This window comes from Apiospora aurea, assembly GCF_038362705.1.
Source record: "Apiospora aurea strain CBS 24483 chromosome Unknown utg000001l_segment0_segment0, whole genome shotgun sequence".
Classification (NCBI taxonomy): Eukaryota; Fungi; Ascomycota; class Sordariomycetes; order Amphisphaeriales; family Apiosporaceae; genus Apiospora; species Apiospora aurea.
Window position 1 is genome coordinate 3,948,821 of NW_027117388.1, and position 19,065 is coordinate 3,967,885.

Here is a 19,065-nt window from a genome sequence, read left to right on the forward strand (position 1 = left end):
GCTTTGGTGGGGGAGCGGTGGAAACCGGCAGAACTGTATGGCATGAGTGACTTGGGTACATGTGTTACCCTTCCTTGGGATCAAGATGATCAATATTGATGCTTCCATCACTTTAGGTATTCTAAGCTCTGGGAGATATTGCTACTCAGATCACCCATCTTGTTCCTATATTCGCCGCAGTATATATGGTAGCTATCAGGTCATGGTCCCTGCAGCTCCCGTGAGCCAGCTATGATGCATGGCTTGGAGGGTTCCCATGGGTAGCAGCGCAGCGCAGCGCACTTCGGCTCATCATGGGATACCGATTGTTGATGATTTTTCTTCCCGTCTGAAAGGACCGGCCAGCCGTTTCTCAACAGTCTGCGATGGACCTTCCCGGCGTCCTCGGTCTTCGGCCCGTCACTTGGCGCCCGTCACCTGGGTCCGTACCTTTATGATGCGATATAAAATCAAAGAAAGTAAGTAGTTCGGTGTCGAACGACTCCAGGAACCAGAGAGCAGTATGCATCACAATGCGACCTAGCAAAGCCAATCAGATAGGATGAGACATCTTTGCTTGAACAACCCAACCGAATGGGTTGCGCTTGTTTTATTACTTCTTCTCAAAGCTCTAGTTCATGTTTCATAGGCAAGTACAAGCCCAAATAAACATGGAGCTCGCAACGATCTAGAACCCACAACGAAGGTTGACATCGTTGACCGAGTCTTCAGCAGATGGAACCCCCAACGCCTTCGCATAAACCTTCCTTACGATTGTACACGGTAAAAGCAATCCGAACTCCGCCGCCTGCATGGAATTGAATGCCAAGCAGTATGGGTATCAAGTTTTTCTTTTCTTTTTTCTTCCATCCTCACCACAAGCGAGTCTTAGCCAATGCCACCCCAGACACCGCGGATTCTCCTTGCCAATTGGATGTCCTTCTGCATAATCGTGACTCGCTTGGCGTGTATGGCACACAGGTTGGTGTCTTCGAAAAGATGTACGAGGAAAGCCTCAGCCGCTTCTTGCAAGGCCATGATGGCTTGTGACTGCCATCGCATGCCTTCGTCTCTGGGTCGGAACTGCATAGCAACTTCGCGCACCTAATAGTTGAAAGTTAGCAAGAGTACACCAACTGTAGTGGGTGGAAGGTATGAGCTTACGAGACGAGCGAAGGGGAGCTTCCGTATTAATAGGTCGGTGTTGCCCTGGAGTCTTCTGATTTCTCTGAGGGCTACGGTACCCGGTCTGTAGCGCCGCCTCTTGCCAAGGGGAATTGGGTCGCCAGCTGGAGGGAATTAGTAACACAATCGGTATGATCGGAGGAGACGGCATGATGACTTACGTTGTACTACAGGTGCAGCGCCGGCGCCACCGCCTCCTCGGCCACCTCCGGACGCCCGTCCACGCCCACGCCCCCGACCCCGACCCCGACCCCCGGTAGAATCTCGATTCATGTATGCAGTTGGTGGATTATCGGGCAACGAAAGAAAAAGGCCCCAAAAAGGGAATTCAAATTAGAGTACGGTTCGGCGAACCAACCGCTCCAAGGTGAACAGTCGCCAAGTTCAGGCGCAAGTTGCGACAGTAGATGCGACAACGCGAGAGATGGAGCTTGCTGCAACACAGGCCCGCAGGGAGGTTGCGGTGATGTTTGTGAGACTCGACGAGCCCTAAATAAAAGAAGGGAATTGTCGACGTCGTCGATGGGATGGTAGCAATCGGAATGCAAATGGAAATGGAAAAGGAACAATAAAACTGATTTCAGATAGTTGGCAGGGGAGCGGGCTTATGAAAGGGAGGAATTGGCGACAAATTCGAGTGGCTGGTACTGGAATTCCATACGTCAAACTGGGCGCATCACGAAACGACGCGCTTTCCCGCGTCAGGACCCGCCCAACCTTTCCCTTTTCGATTATATTGAAAAGCTCGGGTAGTTAGAGTGGGACCTGACTAATTACAGCCACGAATTTGAAGTGGCTGGTACAGCTCCCTGAGCCCTCTGAGGATTATGCATTGCATAACATCCAAGATGGTACAGCATTCCAGCAACGTTGAAGTTGTGCATCATCCCACCATCCTCCACTTGTCCTCTTAGACCTTCCTCCTCACCATTCCACTTCGGCAATCGATTAGTGAACTTCGGACAATGACTTGTTGGCCGCCATTGAATTGAGTAACAGGCCCAACGCCCGCTAGCTATTTCCAACACAGCCATCCTGCCTCAATAGAAGCCAGATCACACCTCTCTGCAATTTAGAGCAGCAACACAGGGAAGACGGCATGCGATAAATTGCCACTCTTCGAAGTTCGATACCTACATAGCACCAATTGCACTGCATTGCTTTTGTTCCGATCGTTGTCCACTCCCTCCTCCTTACTTGCATGTCCTGTGCGCCTTTCTAGACTGTTGTTGTTCGTTTGCTGCAGCACACCCCCAAACCCGCCGAACCCATCCGTCATTCTGACCACAGACTGTCTTATCTACTACGCCGAGGCTCCGTACCTCACTCCCAACCTGCGACACCACCAACATCGAGACCTCTTTTTGACCCTAACGCCTCCCAACTAAACCGCCGACAACTAACTCATCATGGATCAAATGATCCCCGGCGATGGCGGTCGCAACCCTCTGGAAGCATGGTTCTGGGAGATGCCCATATGCACACGTTGGTGGACGACGGCTACCGTCCTGACGAGCGCCCTGGTCCAGTGCCAGATGGTGTCGCCATACCAGCTGTTCTATAGCGTTCGCACCGTGTTCACCAAGGGAGAGGTAAGCTTTCTTCTTAACTGGACCTCTGCATGTACCTCGTGTATTGCACAAGTTTCTAACCATCATATCACAGTATTGGCGAATGCTAACGACATTCCTCTACTTCGGGCCGTTCTCTCTCGACCTCCTGTTCCACGTCTACTTCCTCCAACGCTACTCGCGCCTCCTCGAAGAATCGTCCGGTCGGTCGCCAGCCTATTTCTCCTGGCTGCTCATGTACTCGATGGCCTTTCTTCTCGTCCTGTCGCCGCTGGTCGCCATGCCGTTCCTCGGACACCCTCTGTCCTCCATCATGGTGTACATCTGGTCGCGCCGGAATCCCGACACCCGACTCAGCTTCCTGGGCCTTCTCGTGTTCACCGCTCCGTACCTGCCGTGGGTGCTGATGGGATTCAGCCTCGTTATGCACGGGACTATTCCCAAGGACGAGATCATGGGCGTTGTGATTGGCCACATCTGGTACTTCTTCACGGACGTCTACCCTCCGATGCACAACGGCTCGAGGCCTCTGGACCCTCCGAGCTGGTGGCGCAGGATCTTTGAAGGCCGCCCGCGCGAAGAAGCCGCCACGGCCATTGATAATGAATTTGCCGTCGGGGGCGGACCGGATCTGGCCGCTGCGGAGGTCCGATAAAGGGGCTTGGCAAATCAGTATTCGATTCCCGCAAGCGTTTGAATTCTACTTTGACGATATCGAGGCATGCCAAGGACTGCATAGGGGATATCCATTACGGCGTTATACAAGGTTGGCCTTTACATCAATAACGGTGTGCTTGAACGAAGAGTGTTGCCGCGCATTCGTTTGTACTTATGGTGGGTTACATAATTACAATGGAATACATTGATTATAGAGTTGGTTCTCTACAGTACCGTGCCTGCTGCTCCTCTCTGCTGTCCATCGCGCGTATCATCGAGCCGAAAACTCATCAGACTCAAACACGCCGCTGGGTAGAATAGATGTTAAGCGATGGCCAAAAGGAGCATCGCCTTGTCGTATATTCAACGCCCTAGGCACGTTGGCAACAACAGTTCGATCAAAGGTACCGCTGTCGCAACTCAGACGTTTGTTGCTTCAGTGCTGGTCGCCGTTTCGCAAGATGTGCAGCTAATGTATGTGCATCAGCGATATCTGCCAGAATCTCCGGTAATATCTGACATTGCTGCGTTGAATACCTACTTGGGTAGGTACACGATGCTGACAATTATCCGTCCAGTCAGTGGCACTGATGTCTCCCTGCCCCACCGACGTCACCAGCCGACTGAAACAGCGCTAATGGCGTGCTCAGGCGGGGCAATATGCAAGCACTATTCTCAGGGTCTCTCTTTTCTTCTGGCCCGGTAGGTTGGGGGGTGGTAGGCAGTATATCAAGATGAGACGATCGCTGTTTTTTCATGTGAAGAAATAATCTCAAAATTGGTATTCTCGTTTGTATTCCCAACGATTCTTTGCTCTAGTAATTTGATTGCCCAAGATAAACGACGAGAAAAACACCTACAAGATGAAGGCCTACTGGTATGACAATGTCGAGGTAAGTCGGGAGAAAAACGAACGAACGAACGATGAGAGAGAGTCGAACATGCAGACAAACCCCGCATCGTCACATTTCGCGGCGCGACTTCAGCCCACTCACGCTGTGACCTGTTGCGCACATCGTGAGATCCTCATCTCATCATCATGGCGAAACCCTCTTCCCACCTCCACTTTCACCTATGTTTGAGACGTCGAATAGTCTCACATAGATCGATCATCTCTTCTCTTGGAAATTGAACTCTCCCTCCTCTCTCCGTTCTCGTCCCGCACCTACTCAGGCACTAACCATGGCCACCACCACCACCACCAGGGCGACCAGCGCCTCCCCACGACAGCGGCCGCGCCCTGAGCGAGGCCGAGCTGGCCGCCGTGGGCGTGACGTACTCGCGGCACCCGACGCTGGCGACGGTGGACCAGCTGGCCGAGGAGCGCGGGTACCGCAACCGCGACGAGATCACCGTGAGCCCCGAGAAGATGGGCGACGTCTACGAGGAGAAGGTCAAGAGCTTCTTCTCCGAGCACCTGCACGAGGACGAGGAGATCCGCTACATCCGCGACGGCGCCGGCTACTTCGACGTCCGCAGCCGCGGCGACGAGTGGATGCGCATCTATCTCGAGAAGGTATGAATGACAACACTCTTCCTCCCCTCTGCGATGTTGAGTGAGGAGGCGACAATAACTGACAAGTATCACTCACAGGACGACCTGATCATCTTGCCCCCTGGCATTTACCACCGGTTCACCACAAGCGAGAGCAACGTAAGTGTCACCAGAACTAGAAAAAAGGGGGTTAAGGATCGCTGAACTTTCGTGTCTAACACTTTTGCAGTACATCCAGGCCATGCGTCTGTTCAAGGACGAGCCCAAGTGGACGCCCTTGAACCGAAGCGACGAGTTGGAAGAGAACCAGCATCGCAAGGAATATGTACGACAGTACAGCTGAGAGCGTGGGACTGATCCGATGATGGATGCGGCATTGAAAAAATGCAAGGGCGTTTCGTTTCGTATTACCAGCTGAAGCTGGCAATGAGATCTGAGACAATATTGCTTATGCAACTAGTCTGACCGTATAGCATGCTCTGTTCTCTCAGAATGAATGGTCTATTACGAATGTGTGCCTCGCCGCTATCCTGTATCAAATACTTCGCAACCAGGCCACATTTCAAGTCAAAGTTGACGGAGTGTAGACACCGCCTCCAATGCGACGTCCTGCCGATTCCCTTGGAAGTGAGAGCTCAAACTCCATAGGAGACCCCTACGCCATGCCATGCCTGAAAATAATATCACTGCCTACCAATGACCATGAATTACCCTGCCAAAAAGTCGATACTGTGATGGCTCATACTTCATAATAAACCCATCCACCCTGGGCCGCTTTCAACTATTTCGTGCAAATTCCTGGTGAAAGTCCTAACGCCAGCGACCACGTCCCGTAGTCGTCTTGTTCCGTGCGTTCTCGAGGTTCTGTTTGAAGTCGCCATAGAGAGCTTTCACGACACCTGACTCACGCCAACCATCGACAATCTTGTTGGCTAGCTTATTGCGCTTCTTGGGTTTCAGCTTCTCGCGCTCCTTAAGCTTGTCTGGTTTCATCCATCCGTCGCGCTCGAGCCGGTCCTCGACCCACTCCTTCAGCGCGTACTTCCAGTGCAGTAGACTGTGTGCCGTCTCGGCGTTGCTGCAGCAAGTCGACCCCACGACCCACTGCTTGTTGGTGGGGGGAGTGAATTGCCTTGCGAATCGACCGAGGCGTGGTCGTCATCCTCATCGCTATCGAAATCGGAATCGGAATCGGTATCGGATTCGATTTCGTCCAGAGTTTCTTTCCGATATGGTGAGCCTTGGAATTCGATGCGCCAAGTTGCTGGGTGTCCACTACGGCCGCACGCCTCGCAAGTCTCATACTTGCCCGCATCGCCAGCATCCATTTCGTAAGTATCAATTTTGGGTCGAGCGCGAAGAGTGCGGTAGAACTCGGGTTTCCACGCCGAGCTGGTGAATTTGGAAGAGGCCAAGCCACGAACCTCGTCGTCCAGCTTGCGCCATGCGTTGGCATAAATGGGGTCTTCACGGCCGAAACGAGGGTTGATCCGATTATGCACCAACCATTCCACTACATAAGGGAACTGGTCCTTCAACGGCATGGTCGCTTGTGCAGTGAACTCCAGGGGAATCGCGATGTCGGGTGCGCCAAGAGGTCCATCTTCGTCTGACTCGATAAAAGAATCCAGGTCACTGTCCTTCTCCTCGTCGCTGCCTTGTTCGCGTGCTTTCTTGGCCGACTTCGACTTTTTGGACTTTTTGGACTTCTTTGAAGGTTGCGGGACCTCTGCCTCAATGTCCACCTCTTCATCGTCGTCATCAAACTCCTTCAAGGCTTGCATTCCTTCGTCACTATCTGTATCGTAGAGTCCACGTTTCTCAACATCATCCTCCGATCCCGACGACGTGAGTTGATCAATCTTTTCACCAGCTCTTCGGCGTTTGAGAAGTTCCATCTTCTTCTGTTTATCGCTTCGATGGCCTTTGGGCCGCTTGGTTGGCGATGAAGCTGAGTGTTGGCTCAATCTACCTTTTTTGGCGACAAGTTTCCTCGCCGACTTGGTAGGAGACTTGTTGTGACGATCATCTGATGAGCTTCCACCGCTGCTAGATCGGCGTGGCTGCGAACTATGACCAATCTTTCTCCTCTTTGCCGGAGACAAAACAACCAGCTCATCATCTTCGTCTTCACTTCCTTCATTGGAGTCCAGGTTGATGACGAGAGCGCGACGTCGCGAAGAACTGGGAGGGATAGGTTGGTCATCCTCATCATCCTCTTCTTCTTCATCATCGTCATCAGACAACACAGTGCGCTTCAATCTCGTTGACACTGACTGAGAAGAGCGTGGCGGTGGGATATTCTCGAGAGATGGCAGTTCATCTTCGTCACCAGAGCTATCGTGCAAAACCACACCTTCGGCAGCGGCCTCCTCATCGGATGAGTCAACGGGGGCGCGACGTTGGCTGCCTGTAAATCTGGGCATAAAGCTGGCAGCCGGCTGACTGGCGCTAACCTTGTCTTCGCCTGTACGCATCTTGTGGTAAGAATTTGGCCTAACGAATTGGAGAATGGGCGCAACATGGAAAAGGTGCAGATGGAAAATCACAGGCAGGGTCTGGAGTGGGGTGACTGTATTCAATAGCAGCTCACTTTGGGTTGATTGTTTGTGTAAATGCGTACCAGGATGATGAAGATGTGGGGAGGTGAAAAAGACAAAGATCATTTCAACGGAATGATCAACTGAAACAGTCACAGTCGGAGTAAACCTGAAAGGAGGCGAATTAACAAATAATGGACATACCCGTAGCTTCGCCGATTGTCTGTTGAGTGCCGTGGGAACGCTTCAAGCTCACTGGCTTCAACGGCGACGGGCGTGGCGGCATGGCGGGCTGGGTTGAATACCGTATCCTGGCGGGAGTCATGCGTTGATCGGGCGAGCTTGATGCATTGGTTGGCTCGAATGCCAATCGCGCCTGTCTCTTTCTTTTGGGGGGCATATTGTCCTCGAACGAATATGAAATGCCTAGCTGGACAAGGTGGAAGAGAAAAGTAGATGTAAAAAGCACTTACAATCCATGCGCTGGTGTGTGTTCGATTCGGTACAAGGTTGCGCAACTTGAAGCGGGCGACGGATGGTGTGGTAACAGCAACTCGTAGTGGTGTCTTTTTCAATCAACCGTCATCCAGAGACGAGGTGCGGCTCATGCGACTGTCCTAATAGCGAAATATGGGCGAAGGGTTGTCTTCATTAACATTGCCTGTGAGGAACCGTGTCACTCGATGCAGCAGTATCTCGTCACGCTGAATGGATCCCGACTTTGGCACTGGATCGCGACCCGACCAGAGTCATTAGCACACGCGAAGTCACGTGCCAGTGATTAACTTAATTGTCGGAAACCTATTCCGTACCTAGGTACCTAACCTGCATATATTCAGCCACCTGCCACACACATCTGCGCCATAATGAAACTGTATTCCTCAGCAGCGTCAAATGAATGCCTGAATTCTTCCCACACATTAACTGTAGGGAACATCCTCTGTTTTTTCAAACCTCTTGTTTTTATTGCAGTCAGCGAAACAACCTCTTTAAACCGCTGTACTGTATTGGAACAAGCAAGATCACCGCACTGGATCATTGATTGGGCTGAGTTGGATGTGGATTGGTGTCGAGCTCTTGCTCCCCAACTGGGTTGAGGAAAACGCCAAAAAGTCATGCGAGGCAACAGACGAGATAGCTGCATTGGCAGTGTACATAATGTCCAATTCTCTCGCTGTTGAATGAAGCAAATCAGAGCCGAGATACCTTGCAGTGTCTTTTATGCCAGTATCCCTGGTGTTCTGCAAATTCGGGGAGAGAATCTACAGCAGTGGCTTCTCTCGAGTCAAATTCCGACAGAACTCAAGGGGAAATTAATTGGCCAAGGACGACCAACAACCCCTCCCCACCCCGTCTTTTGAAATAGGAGTAGGAAGAAGGGGCGAAAGGGGGTTGAGGTATGTTAGTAAACTGATAAAGGTATCTATGGCATATGAGAAGAGACCTTTTCCAACCCCTTTTTCGACTTGTAAATTAGTATTAGGTGCTCAATCATATCGATATTCTGCCATGCCGTGTATAGGAAGCCCTGCAACCCAAACGGGCAATAATCTGAACAACTCTGACAGTAACGGGAGACTTGACCACTTTCGACGGCTTGAGATCCCACTAATCCCCCAGAGAAGAACCTAAGCACTTCCCCCGGGAGAAATAATCCTCGACACTGGTGCCACTGATGGGAATCATGGGCGAGTCGACTTTTATAGTACCTTTTCGTGATCAGAGCGAAGAGCGTGTCGGCCTTGATCTCAAAAAGGGTGACCAGAAAGCCCCTATATGAAAATTATGTTGGCTTCTCGTCGTTTTGGGATACCCCAGGTCTCAACCAAAATATTTGCGTGTCCGGTTTCTATTAGGAAAATGTGATGGGCTCTTCATTCCTCTGGGATAAGCTCGAACTACTGGTCATACTCCTTCCCCTTGGCACTATATAACATGAACAGAGTCAATGAGACGTGCTTCGTTGCAAGCTGCAATTTAAACTAATACTATCGACTGCATGGGCAACAATGTTCTACAAGGAATATCAACTCCCGTCCTATGTGTCCACGATGCGCGGGATACCCCACGCAAATCTGTTTTAGATGCTCCAAGTGCCGAGGGAGAAAATCTGGCATTGGGTAAATATAATGGAGACAACGCGGGAGTATATGCACCCCGCATCTGCGATTGGTATTCTGGTCTGTTCATCAGCAGTAATATGACGACAACCAGCAACTCAAGGTTGTATCGTACAGTAGCACTCCTCCACTTCATGACTTGGCTGCATGCTATACGGCTCGGGCATGAGTAAGCTACATATATCGTAAGGTTTGCTCCCGCATCATTTACCAAGACTTCTCGCCTCCAACCTCCCTTTCCCTCCCCCGAAAAGGTCCATTACAGGCCTTCTTGAATGGCAAGATATATTGATACATCACCAGGATAGTACCATACCACCATGAGGATCGCTGCGGATCTTTACGAATTTCGCTGGTACATTGCCTTGGCTGCATTAGCAGCCTATCTGTTACAAAAGACTCGGACATATTGTCGACTGAGATCCTTCCAGGGCCCTTGGAGCACTGGCTGGTCCGACTTGTGGCATTCCTGGGCCATCTTGAGCTTGAAGTCACACTTGAAATATGACGAGGCATGCAGCATGTATGGTGAGTTTGCATAATATTCTCCATTGCACCGTAGCTGGCCAGAGGGCTGATCTATCCCTTAAACACAGGTCCCATTGCTCGGGTAGGACCAAATGACTTGGTAACGGCTTCCCCGGAGCTCATCCTGCGTATGAATGCGGTCCGTTCCCCCTACAGCAGGACCGACTGGTTCTACCGAACCACGCGACACAGGGGAGATGTGGACCATGTGTTCAGTGAAATGGACGAGGCGAAGCATGTCGATCTGAGACATCGGATGGCGTCCGGGGTAAGTGTGGTGTTCAGTACCTAAGCCGAGAGCAACTTTGCTGACCACATTCGAGCCGCCTATGGTAATAGTATTCAGGAAAAGAGAATGTCGGGCTGGAAGAGTCGATCGATGTCCACGTTGCAGAATTTGTCCAGCTATTCCGCTCCTCGTACATCTCCACTGACACTATGGCAAAGCCTGTGGACTTTGCCAAGAAGGTTCAGTACCTGTCCCTCGATGTCATCAGTGACATTAGCTGGGGCAAACCCTTTGGCAACCTCAGGGGAGACAGAGACGTCGACGGCATTGCTCACTCGTCCGAAGAGGGCATGTGGTTCTTCAACTTCATGCTGGCCACGGGGCTGTACCGCATCCTCCACCTGCCCCTGATCGCCCCCTACGTAGGCGTGTCGGTAAAGGACGCCACAGGCTTTGGCCGGCTGTTGTACAACGCGCGTGACATCATCCGCAAGCGTCTGCAGCGCGATGCCACCCACGACCAGAAGTCCGACATGATCGCCTCCTTCTTCCGGCACGGGCTCAGCGAGGACCAGATCCTGTCCGAGACGACGCTGCAGATGGTGGCCGGGGCCGACACCACGGCTTCGGCCATCGCCACTACCCTGTTGTACCTGATGACGCACCCGCGGGTCTACGCGAAACTGCAGTGCGAGATCGGCAATGCCTGCAACCGCGTGAGCTCGACAGACGACGGCGGAGTCATCTCCGACGCGGACGCGCGCAAGCTGCCGTACCTGCAAGCCGTCATCAAGGAGTCGATGCGGATCCACGCCCCCGTGACGAACGCGTCCCCGAAGCGCGTCCCGGACGGCGGGGACACCGTCGTCATCGACGGCCGACCGATCTTCATCCCCGGCGGCACCAACATCTCCTACGCCGTGTGGACGCACCGCCTCAACCGGCGCATCTTCGGCGAGGACGCCGCGAGCTTCCGGCCGGAGCGCTGGCTCCAGGAGAAGGACGAGGAGAGGCTGGCGGATATGAACCGGGTGCACGAGCTCGGATTCGGCCATGGCAGGTATCAATGCCTGGGCAAGTCCATAGCCTCCATGGAGATCGGGAAGACCATATTCGAGGTGAGTGTCCGTCCTCGAAGGTCCCTATACTTCCCCCTTTCCACGTACTCGAGCAGACAGAGGTGAGGCATGCGATTTGGGTTGTCCAGTGTGCCTAACCGGATGGCGTAGATGATGCGAAACTTCCACTGGTCCCTTGCGCGGCCGGCCCAACCGTGGAGGGAAGGCAGCTACGGCGGGATCTTGGCGCACAAGGATATGTGGGTGCTTGTTTCGGAGCGTAAGGAGGTCGCGACCTGATGAACGACTGAGCTAAGTCTAATAATACTTCCTGGTCACCAATCTCCCGATGGCCAAGGCGGCACTTGAATGGGCCGATAACCTCCTGCGTCTTCTTCCTATCTCTGTTTACCTTTCGTCTTCGGCCCTAATTCCATTGAGAAGGTTTTGTGGTAGGACAACTTGCAGCCATAAAACCAACTGCGACCATCATCCCTTTCTTGGATCAGCCCCAGACAACAAACTTCATCTATGTCGCCGAGGTCAAGTCCCCGGTCGACTTCCATTGGGTGAAATACCATATATTGAGACCGTAGAGGTCGCTTATGAGTCGGTCATGTACCAACGAGGCGGGTTTCATGTTGTGCATAATCCCTAGTTGGGCTTATATAAGACATGACCCGATCCGGCGGGAAACAAGCGATGCGTGGAAGGATGGTGCGGAGTATCGGAGGACAAACAAAGTATTATTCGTTGCATTTCAGCCACACGAGCAATCTACCAATGACCATTTAGGATCCAGGAGCTGCTGAATAAGATATGATAAAGCCGTGTCCTTCAACGCGTCTAATTATTGCCCGAGTTCTTCTGCCCGACCTGAAACGTGTTCCATCATCAACCTTCTGGTCAACATCTCGCCCTGTTGAAAAGTCACGATCAAGCAATATTTCCAAAGCAGATGCGAATTGTCCTTTTCTTCCTTGGACCTAATCTGCCACTTAATATACCGGACTGAGTAGCTTTTGGTATTACACATATAGATAGCAAACCATAGTAAAGGTAACGTAAGTCGTCAAAGCTTAACATATTGCCAAATACATCGGGTCTGGAACATCCTGTGGAGTTCTTGTGTTGCCGAATGATAATTAAGAAATGAAATGCGAAGCAAGGGGAGACCTAAGCGGTCCCAGAAGAGTGATCAAGCCCGGGAGAGCTGAGTTTTGCACGACATCCCGCATCCGACACTCTGGCTCAAGCTACGGCCAACGAGTGCGAGTTATCTTCCTAAGAAGTGTCCGGCATCCGAAGTCGGTCGGCAAGCAAATTGGAAAGCACACACCGAGTTCCCTCTATGGCCATGCTGAGAAACTTTACAGGTGTCGCTTCCGCCGACAATTCGTTGGCATGCGGAACAAACAATGATTTGTAGGCAGGCGTGAATAATCCCTTGCCTACTTGCAACATGAAGAGGAAAGAAGAAAGGACCAGGCTCGGGTCGTTACTAGCCTGTAGGGTCCTCGTGGTCACGACCTGGAGAATTGAATATGACTGCGGTCAACGTTTTGGCTTCTTATCTTGCTTTTCTTGGACAGTCAAGTACTTATTGGACATGACCCTACTCCATTCACAGCTCCCAGAAAGCAAGCCAGGGTAATAATTCTTTTTCTCTTTTTTTCTCTCTCTTTTTTTGGATTTGGTGGCCATGCTGTAGAATGGATGTTTTGCAACGCTCACGGCATCTACACAGCCAACCATCAGGATGGACACGATAGAGAGGGGCAACGGTACCCTGTACTGGGAAAACGATACTCTGCATCCTTTGGGTGGCCTTCAGCAAGGCCTGATCGCAGTGGCTGTGGTGTCAATAGTATCTTTCGTTACGACCGCAGCTTTTTTCTTCTATTTGCTTTTCAAACTCATAATCGACTCCGGCTGCTGCAGACGGAGGCGGCGACAGCGGCAGCGGCGCCGGCAGCAGCATCAGAGTCCGGGCGAGACTCGATCGGAGATTTCCCTGGACTTGTCGCTCAGTACCCCGGCCCAGAGACAGTTGGACGGTGGCGGCCACGATGGCAACCCCGTATCCCGCAGCCACTCAACTCGGAGCGGCAACAACCATGACAACAGCATCAACAACCAAACGCAAGATGCAGATCGAGCACCATCAGCAAGAGAGCCGATCCGAAACCCGTTCCCGTTCCTCATCATCGGCATCCTCGGGGCCGAATGCTATACCACCCTCGGCTTTTCGCTGAATCTCGTCTGGGTGCTGCGCGACGGCATCTTTGTCAAAACGCCAACTTGTGCCCTACAGGGTTGGCTCAACAGCATGGGCATCCTGTACAGCAGTATCGCTTACATGAGCATGGCCACGAGCAACTACCTGGCCATCGTTTGGGGATTCCGAGCTCGGAACAAAACCATCATCATCACCAACCTAGTTGGATGGCTCTTGACCATAGGTCTCGTAACAGGTGGCATCGTTTCAAGAAATAACGGAGAGGAGTTTGGGGGTTGGTACGTCCGAGCTAACGCCTGGGTATGTGCATTTTCATATGTGTTCCTCTCTTTTAGTCTCCCCTTTCCAAGATGTTTTCTCGACGGCATTGGACACGGCTAATTTCAGGGAGTATACAGTGCTGGATTAACCCTAAATACACTCAGGAGCGTATTTGGTCCTGTTGGGCGTGGGTGCTGTTCTCGATCCCGTATACTTGCTTCCTCTACGCGCTGATATTTTGGGAAATCTGGCGCCAAAAGCCTTGCCGCCGCCATCAAGCCCCCGCCGGCCAAGTCGCCTTGACGCGCGGCGCCGCGAACCTTCCCTCGGGCTACCACCCTGCCTTCTTCGTGTACCCGTTCGTGTACATTGCCTGCACGATCCCACTGGCCATTATCCGGCTCAAGCAGAGCATGAACGACGGCAAACGCGACAGCGGCCAGGATGAGGCAATGGACCCCGCGTACTACTACGTCGCCGCCCTAATGGTGTCGAGCAACGGGTTCTGGAACACCATCCTCTGGCTCACCACCATGTTCGTCAGCACGCCCGAAGACATTCGTCATGCCGGGCTAGAGACATTCGCCTTCATCCGGACGCCCGAGTGGCGCAAGTTCGGCAACATGGTCTGGATCTCGGGGCCCATGAGCAAACGGGCCATCACCATGGCGGGCAGGGGCAGGGGCATGGGAGGCCACCGCCACGGCAGCGATAACAACGATGGTTCATGGTGGTGGTGGCGCATGGGCGGCGAGACGCGGCTGCGCAACAGCGGTTCCACCCCGCAAGGCCCCAGCCGGGAGCACCTGCATCTCGAGGACAACGGGATCCAGATGGACGTCGTGACGACGATCACGGTGGAGGAGGCGGTGGACCGGGACCGGGACAAGGACGTCAGCGTCAATGGACGGCTGTCGCACAAGCATGATAAACACGATGATATGGATAGCATCGCATAAAGGGGTGCCTGGCACCGTCCTGGCCAAAACGAATCAAGATGTTCACGTACGATATGGTTGGACCATTCTAAATACTAAATTCATATGGTTTTCTATGACGTACACCATGTTGATCAAAGTTATGTTTTAACTAAAAGTCCTCCCAGTCCCGGCCCAGGTCCTTTCACCATCAGCCAGCAGCCGGCCGCCCAAGCAAGCCCCTCGGACGCGATCCTTCAAGCCGCACTGAGCGGCTGCCCCATTTTCGACGGGCGCGGCCAGCCCGTGTCGGGCGTCACGGGGCGGATGTGGATCTATTCGCCGACCTTCAGCTTCGCCTTCACGAACGCCTGCCAGAACCAGTCCGCGGGCTGGTCCGCCACCCGGTACGACGTGGCCATGGCCCCCGGCTGCGAATTCGCTTACTTGTGGTTCTACGTCGTGTGACGGAGCAGGAGGGAAGGGCGGTTGCTCTACTAGTCCGAACGTCGCACACGTTCCGCGCAGTTTAGAGAACATGGAATACGAATGCTTATAACCATTACATGTGCGCCATGTGAGTCTTATACAAGTATAATATTTAGCTGCAATCAATAGGGGTATTATACGGGTTTACGCGATGCCTAGTCCAAAAAAAGGGGGCTAAACCCGGAAGGTACGACAGTGTGTCCTCGACTACCTAGGGCATATTAGGAGTGGCTTCACAACCGCGACGCCTTCTCCGCCCCCTCCGTTTTCCCCCGCTTCGCCCGCATGATGGACTGCTGCGACATGACCGACACCAAATTCCCCTCTTCGCGCCACATCCGGCCCTCAGAATACGTGCGCCCCGCGCCGCCAGCAATGGTCCGGCGCTCCCGCAGGTGCCAGCGGTTGAAGTCGGGCCGGGGCGCCATGGCCCGCAGCGCGAAGTCGAGCGACGAGCACGCGGCCACGTCGGTAAGCCAGCCATGGTCGTGCGTCAGCGGCACGAAGGACAACCCGCCATCCAAGCAGAACGCGAGCGCCGCGGCGTGGTCGGCCGGCGATTCGAGGGGCGTCTTGTTGCGCACCCACTCGGCCGACGTCCGGTCCGCTAAGGGAAGCGCATCTTGCGTCGTCGGCCGCGCTTTTAGGATCCCGTTCAGGTTCTGGGCCGCGACGCCCCCGCGGCAGGGGCGAGTCTCGAGGAAGCGCTCGTTCAGGCCGAAGACGTCGCGGCTGCGCGCGACGGCGGCCTCCTCGGCGGCGGACAGGACGGTTGTAAGTACTACAGGGGTCTCGGACTGCGCGTCGGGCCCCGCGTAGGCGCGCGATGGCGTTACAGAGTACGTCATTCCCGGCGCCGCGGGCTCTTTGGCGTGGAAGTCGGCGATCAGCTCCATGCACGTCCGCATCTGCGTCTGCGTCTGCTCTCCTCCGGTGGTGGTGGGCCGGTGGGCCTGCTGGACGACGACGCGGCGTGTGGCGAAGGACTTGGTGGTGCGGGTGTCGTGCACGGTGCAGACGAGCGGCTCCGTCGTCGAGGCCGGGCCGAGGTAGTGGCCGACGAGAGAGTAGAGGCGGTGGGTGGGCGGCACGGCGGCGGCGTAGGCGGCGCGGACGGCGACGCCGAGGGTGCAGCCGCCGTAGGCGATGGGTTTGGCGTTGCCCATGCGGCCCGGGTTGTGTACGGAGCGGAACTGGCCGGGCCCGATCTCCTCGATGGCGGTTTGTTCGGTGGTGGTGGAAGCCATGGTGATGTTGCTGCTTGCAGGAGGGGGATGGACAGATAGACAGCCGAGAGATCGTGAGTCGTATGGGGTGGCCTAGACCTTCTTATAGTGCAGTCACCACTACGGGGAAAATGAGAAGATCTGGGTTGGCGTTCCCATCTCATGAGACGGATGCCAGAGGATTCACACCTGGGATTCCCCTGCACATGCCTGCAGAATACCACCCAGTCGGCCAGGGCAGCTTACATGCGATAGGGAAATTGTGGGGAGAAGGATCTCGGGCCTCGGCTGCCCCTGGGGCGGAGTGGGTCAAGATCTATCGTGTCCGATTAAGGGCGTGATCGGTGAGATATAGTATGTCCTAGCGTGCTGCCAGAGTCTATGCTTATTCTGTCTGCAAGAAGTATTAGTGCTTATGTACCTCAGGTAGGGAAGCCTCATAAAACGAAGGGTTACGAGTGTTATTGCCTTTGAAGGCTTGGTTTTGCACTGCAGTCACATGTCTGGCTTCGAATGTATATAGTGTGCAGGGGCATACTTGAGACACTGGACTCAGGCGGAAATTTGTATTAGTCAAATTCTGCTTACCAATCATCGTCAATGTTCGAAATTTTGAACCCCGAAGAGACTCGTTTCTGAAAGAACCCATCCGGGTCATACTGAGCTGCTACTCCCTTCATCAGCCGGACGTTGTTCTTACTATAGGATTTCAGGGGGTTCTGCGACGGATCAACGTAGTTGAGATACCGCCACTGGGTATAGCCACCCTTCTCGACGGTATATGCCTCTAGTGTATCTGTGAGGTTTCTCATAGCCCTTTGGAGGTAAACCTCTTGTTCGGGAGTGGACATGGTGGCATCGGCCAGCCAGATGATTGAATCATGCTCCAGGGTTTGGTCCAGACCCAGTACGTTCTGGCTACCACCAATCTGGCCGTAGAACTTGGCCAGGGGCTGGAAGACGGAATTAAGACCCCAGCCTCCCCGGGCAGCGCGCTCTCGGCTTCGGAAGTCACCTCCTCCCAAAGCGAAGCGGCTTTGTTGACAATATCGGCATCGTCCTTGAAACAAAAGGAGAACCAGACCTTTCTGCGGGGAGAAATGTCAATAGTGTTCAGTATAGGCACCGTGGGGGCGGGAGAGAAAGCCTGCGTACCCGAACCCTCCTGGTTGCTGAAAAGCAGTGATGTACTCGCCATACGTCCGTCCCTTGACGTCCCGGGACGTTACGGGAACGTTCTGCAATGGTTCGAAAGACGTCGAGTTCTCCACGCCGTCAAGATTGACCACGGCCATCATAATGGCAGCCGGGCCCGGGCTGTTGTATTCCAAGATGAGAACCCCAGTATCTGCAGGATTCGCTTCGTTGATATCGATCATTCTGACGAAAGCGCGTAGCATAATCTCCTTTTGCTCGTATTTCATGGAGCCGAGTCCGCCGTAGATGCCACCGGGCGTGGCTTCAAACGTGAGCATGTCAAACCGGGTGACGATGCCAAAGTTGTTACTGCCCCCCTTTAGTGCTTTGAATAAGCCCGGGTTGGTTCTTGCATTGGCGTCTATGACGGAACCGTCGGCAAGCACGACCTCGAAGTTGGCGACATCGTTTGATGCGATACCACGTTTGCTGTAGCTCGTGTCAATGGACTGAAACCGCCATCAAACACAAGAAGTTGTAGTCGATGCCAGAATCTACAAGTTCTTGGTTTCTGTCCGAACCACATACCTTGTGTAGAAGGACAAGCCTCCTCCGAGAAGCAACTCGCCGACGCCAACGTCTCCTTCACGCCCCCCTGTGGCTGTCCGGTTGTATTTCTCGATTTCCAGCATAACGGCTCCCCATTTTGCGCCGGTCCCAACCGAGGCAATATTCTAACGTCTCGTCAGCAAGGGATGTTGTTGTGCAGTAATAGCAAGGAAAAGCTAGGAGCAACATTGTGCGACGATCTGGAGTGTATAGGCTCGGATGGTGTGTGCTCACGGTATCCTCTGAGTAGGTCACCTGATTGAGCAAGCTGAGATCAATCGTCACACCACCGGCCACATTGTTGGATGCCCAGGTAGAGTGGCCGCCAGAGCGTATAGCCACATCATCGGATTTTGGTGTCTTGGAAAGAACCTGGAGATTTACGTTCTCGGCACCGGTAGCCGTTGCTGCTAGTTTGGCACTGGATGCGGCGAAACACGAGGCGAGCATGACGTGTAACAGTGGCAGTACCATGTTCTGGACGAACCCTGCGAGGATCATTTCCCCAAAGGACGACGAGATGATCAAAAATGGATAAGATGAGGAATCTGCAAGGGCGGTTGACAGCTATGCAAGGGGGCCCAGAACTTTTTAAGGCGGGCAGGACGTTGCAACAGGAAGGCGGCACAGTGACGGCATCCGGTTTTTGGCCAATCCGGCAGGGCGGCCAGGCGGGCGGCAGCAATAATGCGACGCCAGAAGCAATATCTGCATCCTTCGTATGCAGATATGCAGGCCGGTTGGGGCAAGTTGGGGTCCGTGATGGCTGCCCACAAGGGCCACAACGGCGACTGGAGCCGTTGGTCCGTGAGGCCAGATGGGATG

At 53.6% G+C, this 19,065-nt stretch overlaps 9 protein-coding genes across 9 annotated transcripts; 5 read left to right on the plus strand and 4 right to left on the minus strand.

The window, feature by feature from the left end:
- Window positions 1–867: 867 nt before the first annotated feature.
- PG986_001231 (histone H3-like centromeric protein cse-4) lies at window positions 868–1,437 on the minus strand (the record flags this gene model as incomplete). Its single annotated transcript, XM_066837453.1, has 3 exons — window positions 868–1,083; window positions 1,144–1,268; window positions 1,326–1,437. 3 exons carry the CDS (start codon window positions 1,435–1,437, stop codon window positions 868–870), a joined length of 453 nt encoding a protein of 150 aa, XP_066706346.1.
- A 1,136-nt stretch (window positions 1,438–2,573) lies between these two features.
- On the plus strand, window positions 2,574–3,390 carry PG986_001232 (ER-associated proteolytic system protein; the record flags this gene model as incomplete). Its single annotated transcript, XM_066837454.1, has 2 exons — window positions 2,574–2,756; window positions 2,830–3,390. 2 exons carry the CDS (start codon window positions 2,574–2,576, stop codon window positions 3,388–3,390), a joined length of 744 nt encoding a protein of 247 aa, XP_066706347.1.
- Window positions 3,391–4,255: 865 nt separating this feature from the next.
- PG986_001233 (uncharacterized protein) lies at window positions 4,256–5,230 on the plus strand (the record flags this gene model as incomplete). The annotated part of the gene is made up of 4 exons (XM_066837455.1): window positions 4,256–4,289; window positions 4,598–4,908; window positions 4,987–5,046; window positions 5,117–5,230. The coding sequence occupies 4 exons, from the start codon at window positions 4,256–4,258 to the stop codon at window positions 5,228–5,230; spliced, it is 519 nt and encodes a 172-aa protein (XP_066706348.1).
- A 467-nt stretch (window positions 5,231–5,697) lies between these two features.
- PG986_001234 (uncharacterized protein) lies at window positions 5,698–7,827 on the minus strand (the record flags this gene model as incomplete). Its single annotated transcript, XM_066837456.1, has 4 exons — window positions 5,698–5,928; window positions 6,033–7,459; window positions 7,511–7,570; window positions 7,632–7,827. 4 exons carry the CDS (start codon window positions 7,825–7,827, stop codon window positions 5,698–5,700), a joined length of 1,914 nt encoding a protein of 637 aa, XP_066706349.1.
- A 2,040-nt stretch (window positions 7,828–9,867) lies between these two features.
- PG986_001235 (uncharacterized protein) lies at window positions 9,868–11,662 on the plus strand (the record flags this gene model as incomplete). The annotated part of the gene is made up of 4 exons (XM_066837457.1): window positions 9,868–10,075; window positions 10,144–10,343; window positions 10,415–11,422; window positions 11,534–11,662. The coding sequence occupies 4 exons, from the start codon at window positions 9,868–9,870 to the stop codon at window positions 11,660–11,662; spliced, it is 1,545 nt and encodes a 514-aa protein (XP_066706350.1).
- Window positions 11,663–13,121: 1,459 nt separating this feature from the next.
- PG986_001236 (uncharacterized protein) lies at window positions 13,122–14,821 on the plus strand (the record flags this gene model as incomplete). Its single annotated transcript, XM_066837458.1, has 2 exons — window positions 13,122–13,901; window positions 14,000–14,821. 2 exons carry the CDS (start codon window positions 13,122–13,124, stop codon window positions 14,819–14,821), a joined length of 1,602 nt encoding a protein of 533 aa, XP_066706351.1.
- A 38-nt stretch (window positions 14,822–14,859) lies between these two features.
- PG986_001237 (uncharacterized protein) lies at window positions 14,860–15,247 on the plus strand (the record flags this gene model as incomplete). Its single annotated transcript, XM_066837459.1, has 2 exons — window positions 14,860–14,867; window positions 14,995–15,247. 2 exons carry the CDS (start codon window positions 14,860–14,862, stop codon window positions 15,245–15,247), a joined length of 261 nt encoding a protein of 86 aa, XP_066706352.1.
- A 254-nt stretch (window positions 15,248–15,501) lies between these two features.
- On the minus strand, window positions 15,502–16,515 carry PG986_001238 (uncharacterized protein; the record flags this gene model as incomplete). Its single annotated transcript, XM_066837460.1, has 1 exon — window positions 15,502–16,515. One exon carries the CDS (start codon window positions 16,513–16,515, stop codon window positions 15,502–15,504), a length of 1,014 nt encoding a protein of 337 aa, XP_066706353.1.
- Window positions 16,516–17,078: 563 nt separating this feature from the next.
- On the minus strand, window positions 17,079–18,690 carry PG986_001239 (FAD binding domain containing protein; the record flags this gene model as incomplete). Its single annotated transcript, XM_066837461.1, has 5 exons — window positions 17,079–17,447; window positions 17,468–17,582; window positions 17,650–18,120; window positions 18,220–18,365; window positions 18,475–18,690. The coding sequence occupies 5 exons, from the start codon at window positions 18,688–18,690 to the stop codon at window positions 17,079–17,081; spliced, it is 1,317 nt and encodes a 438-aa protein (XP_066706354.1).
- Window positions 18,691–19,065: the final 375 nt, after the last annotated feature.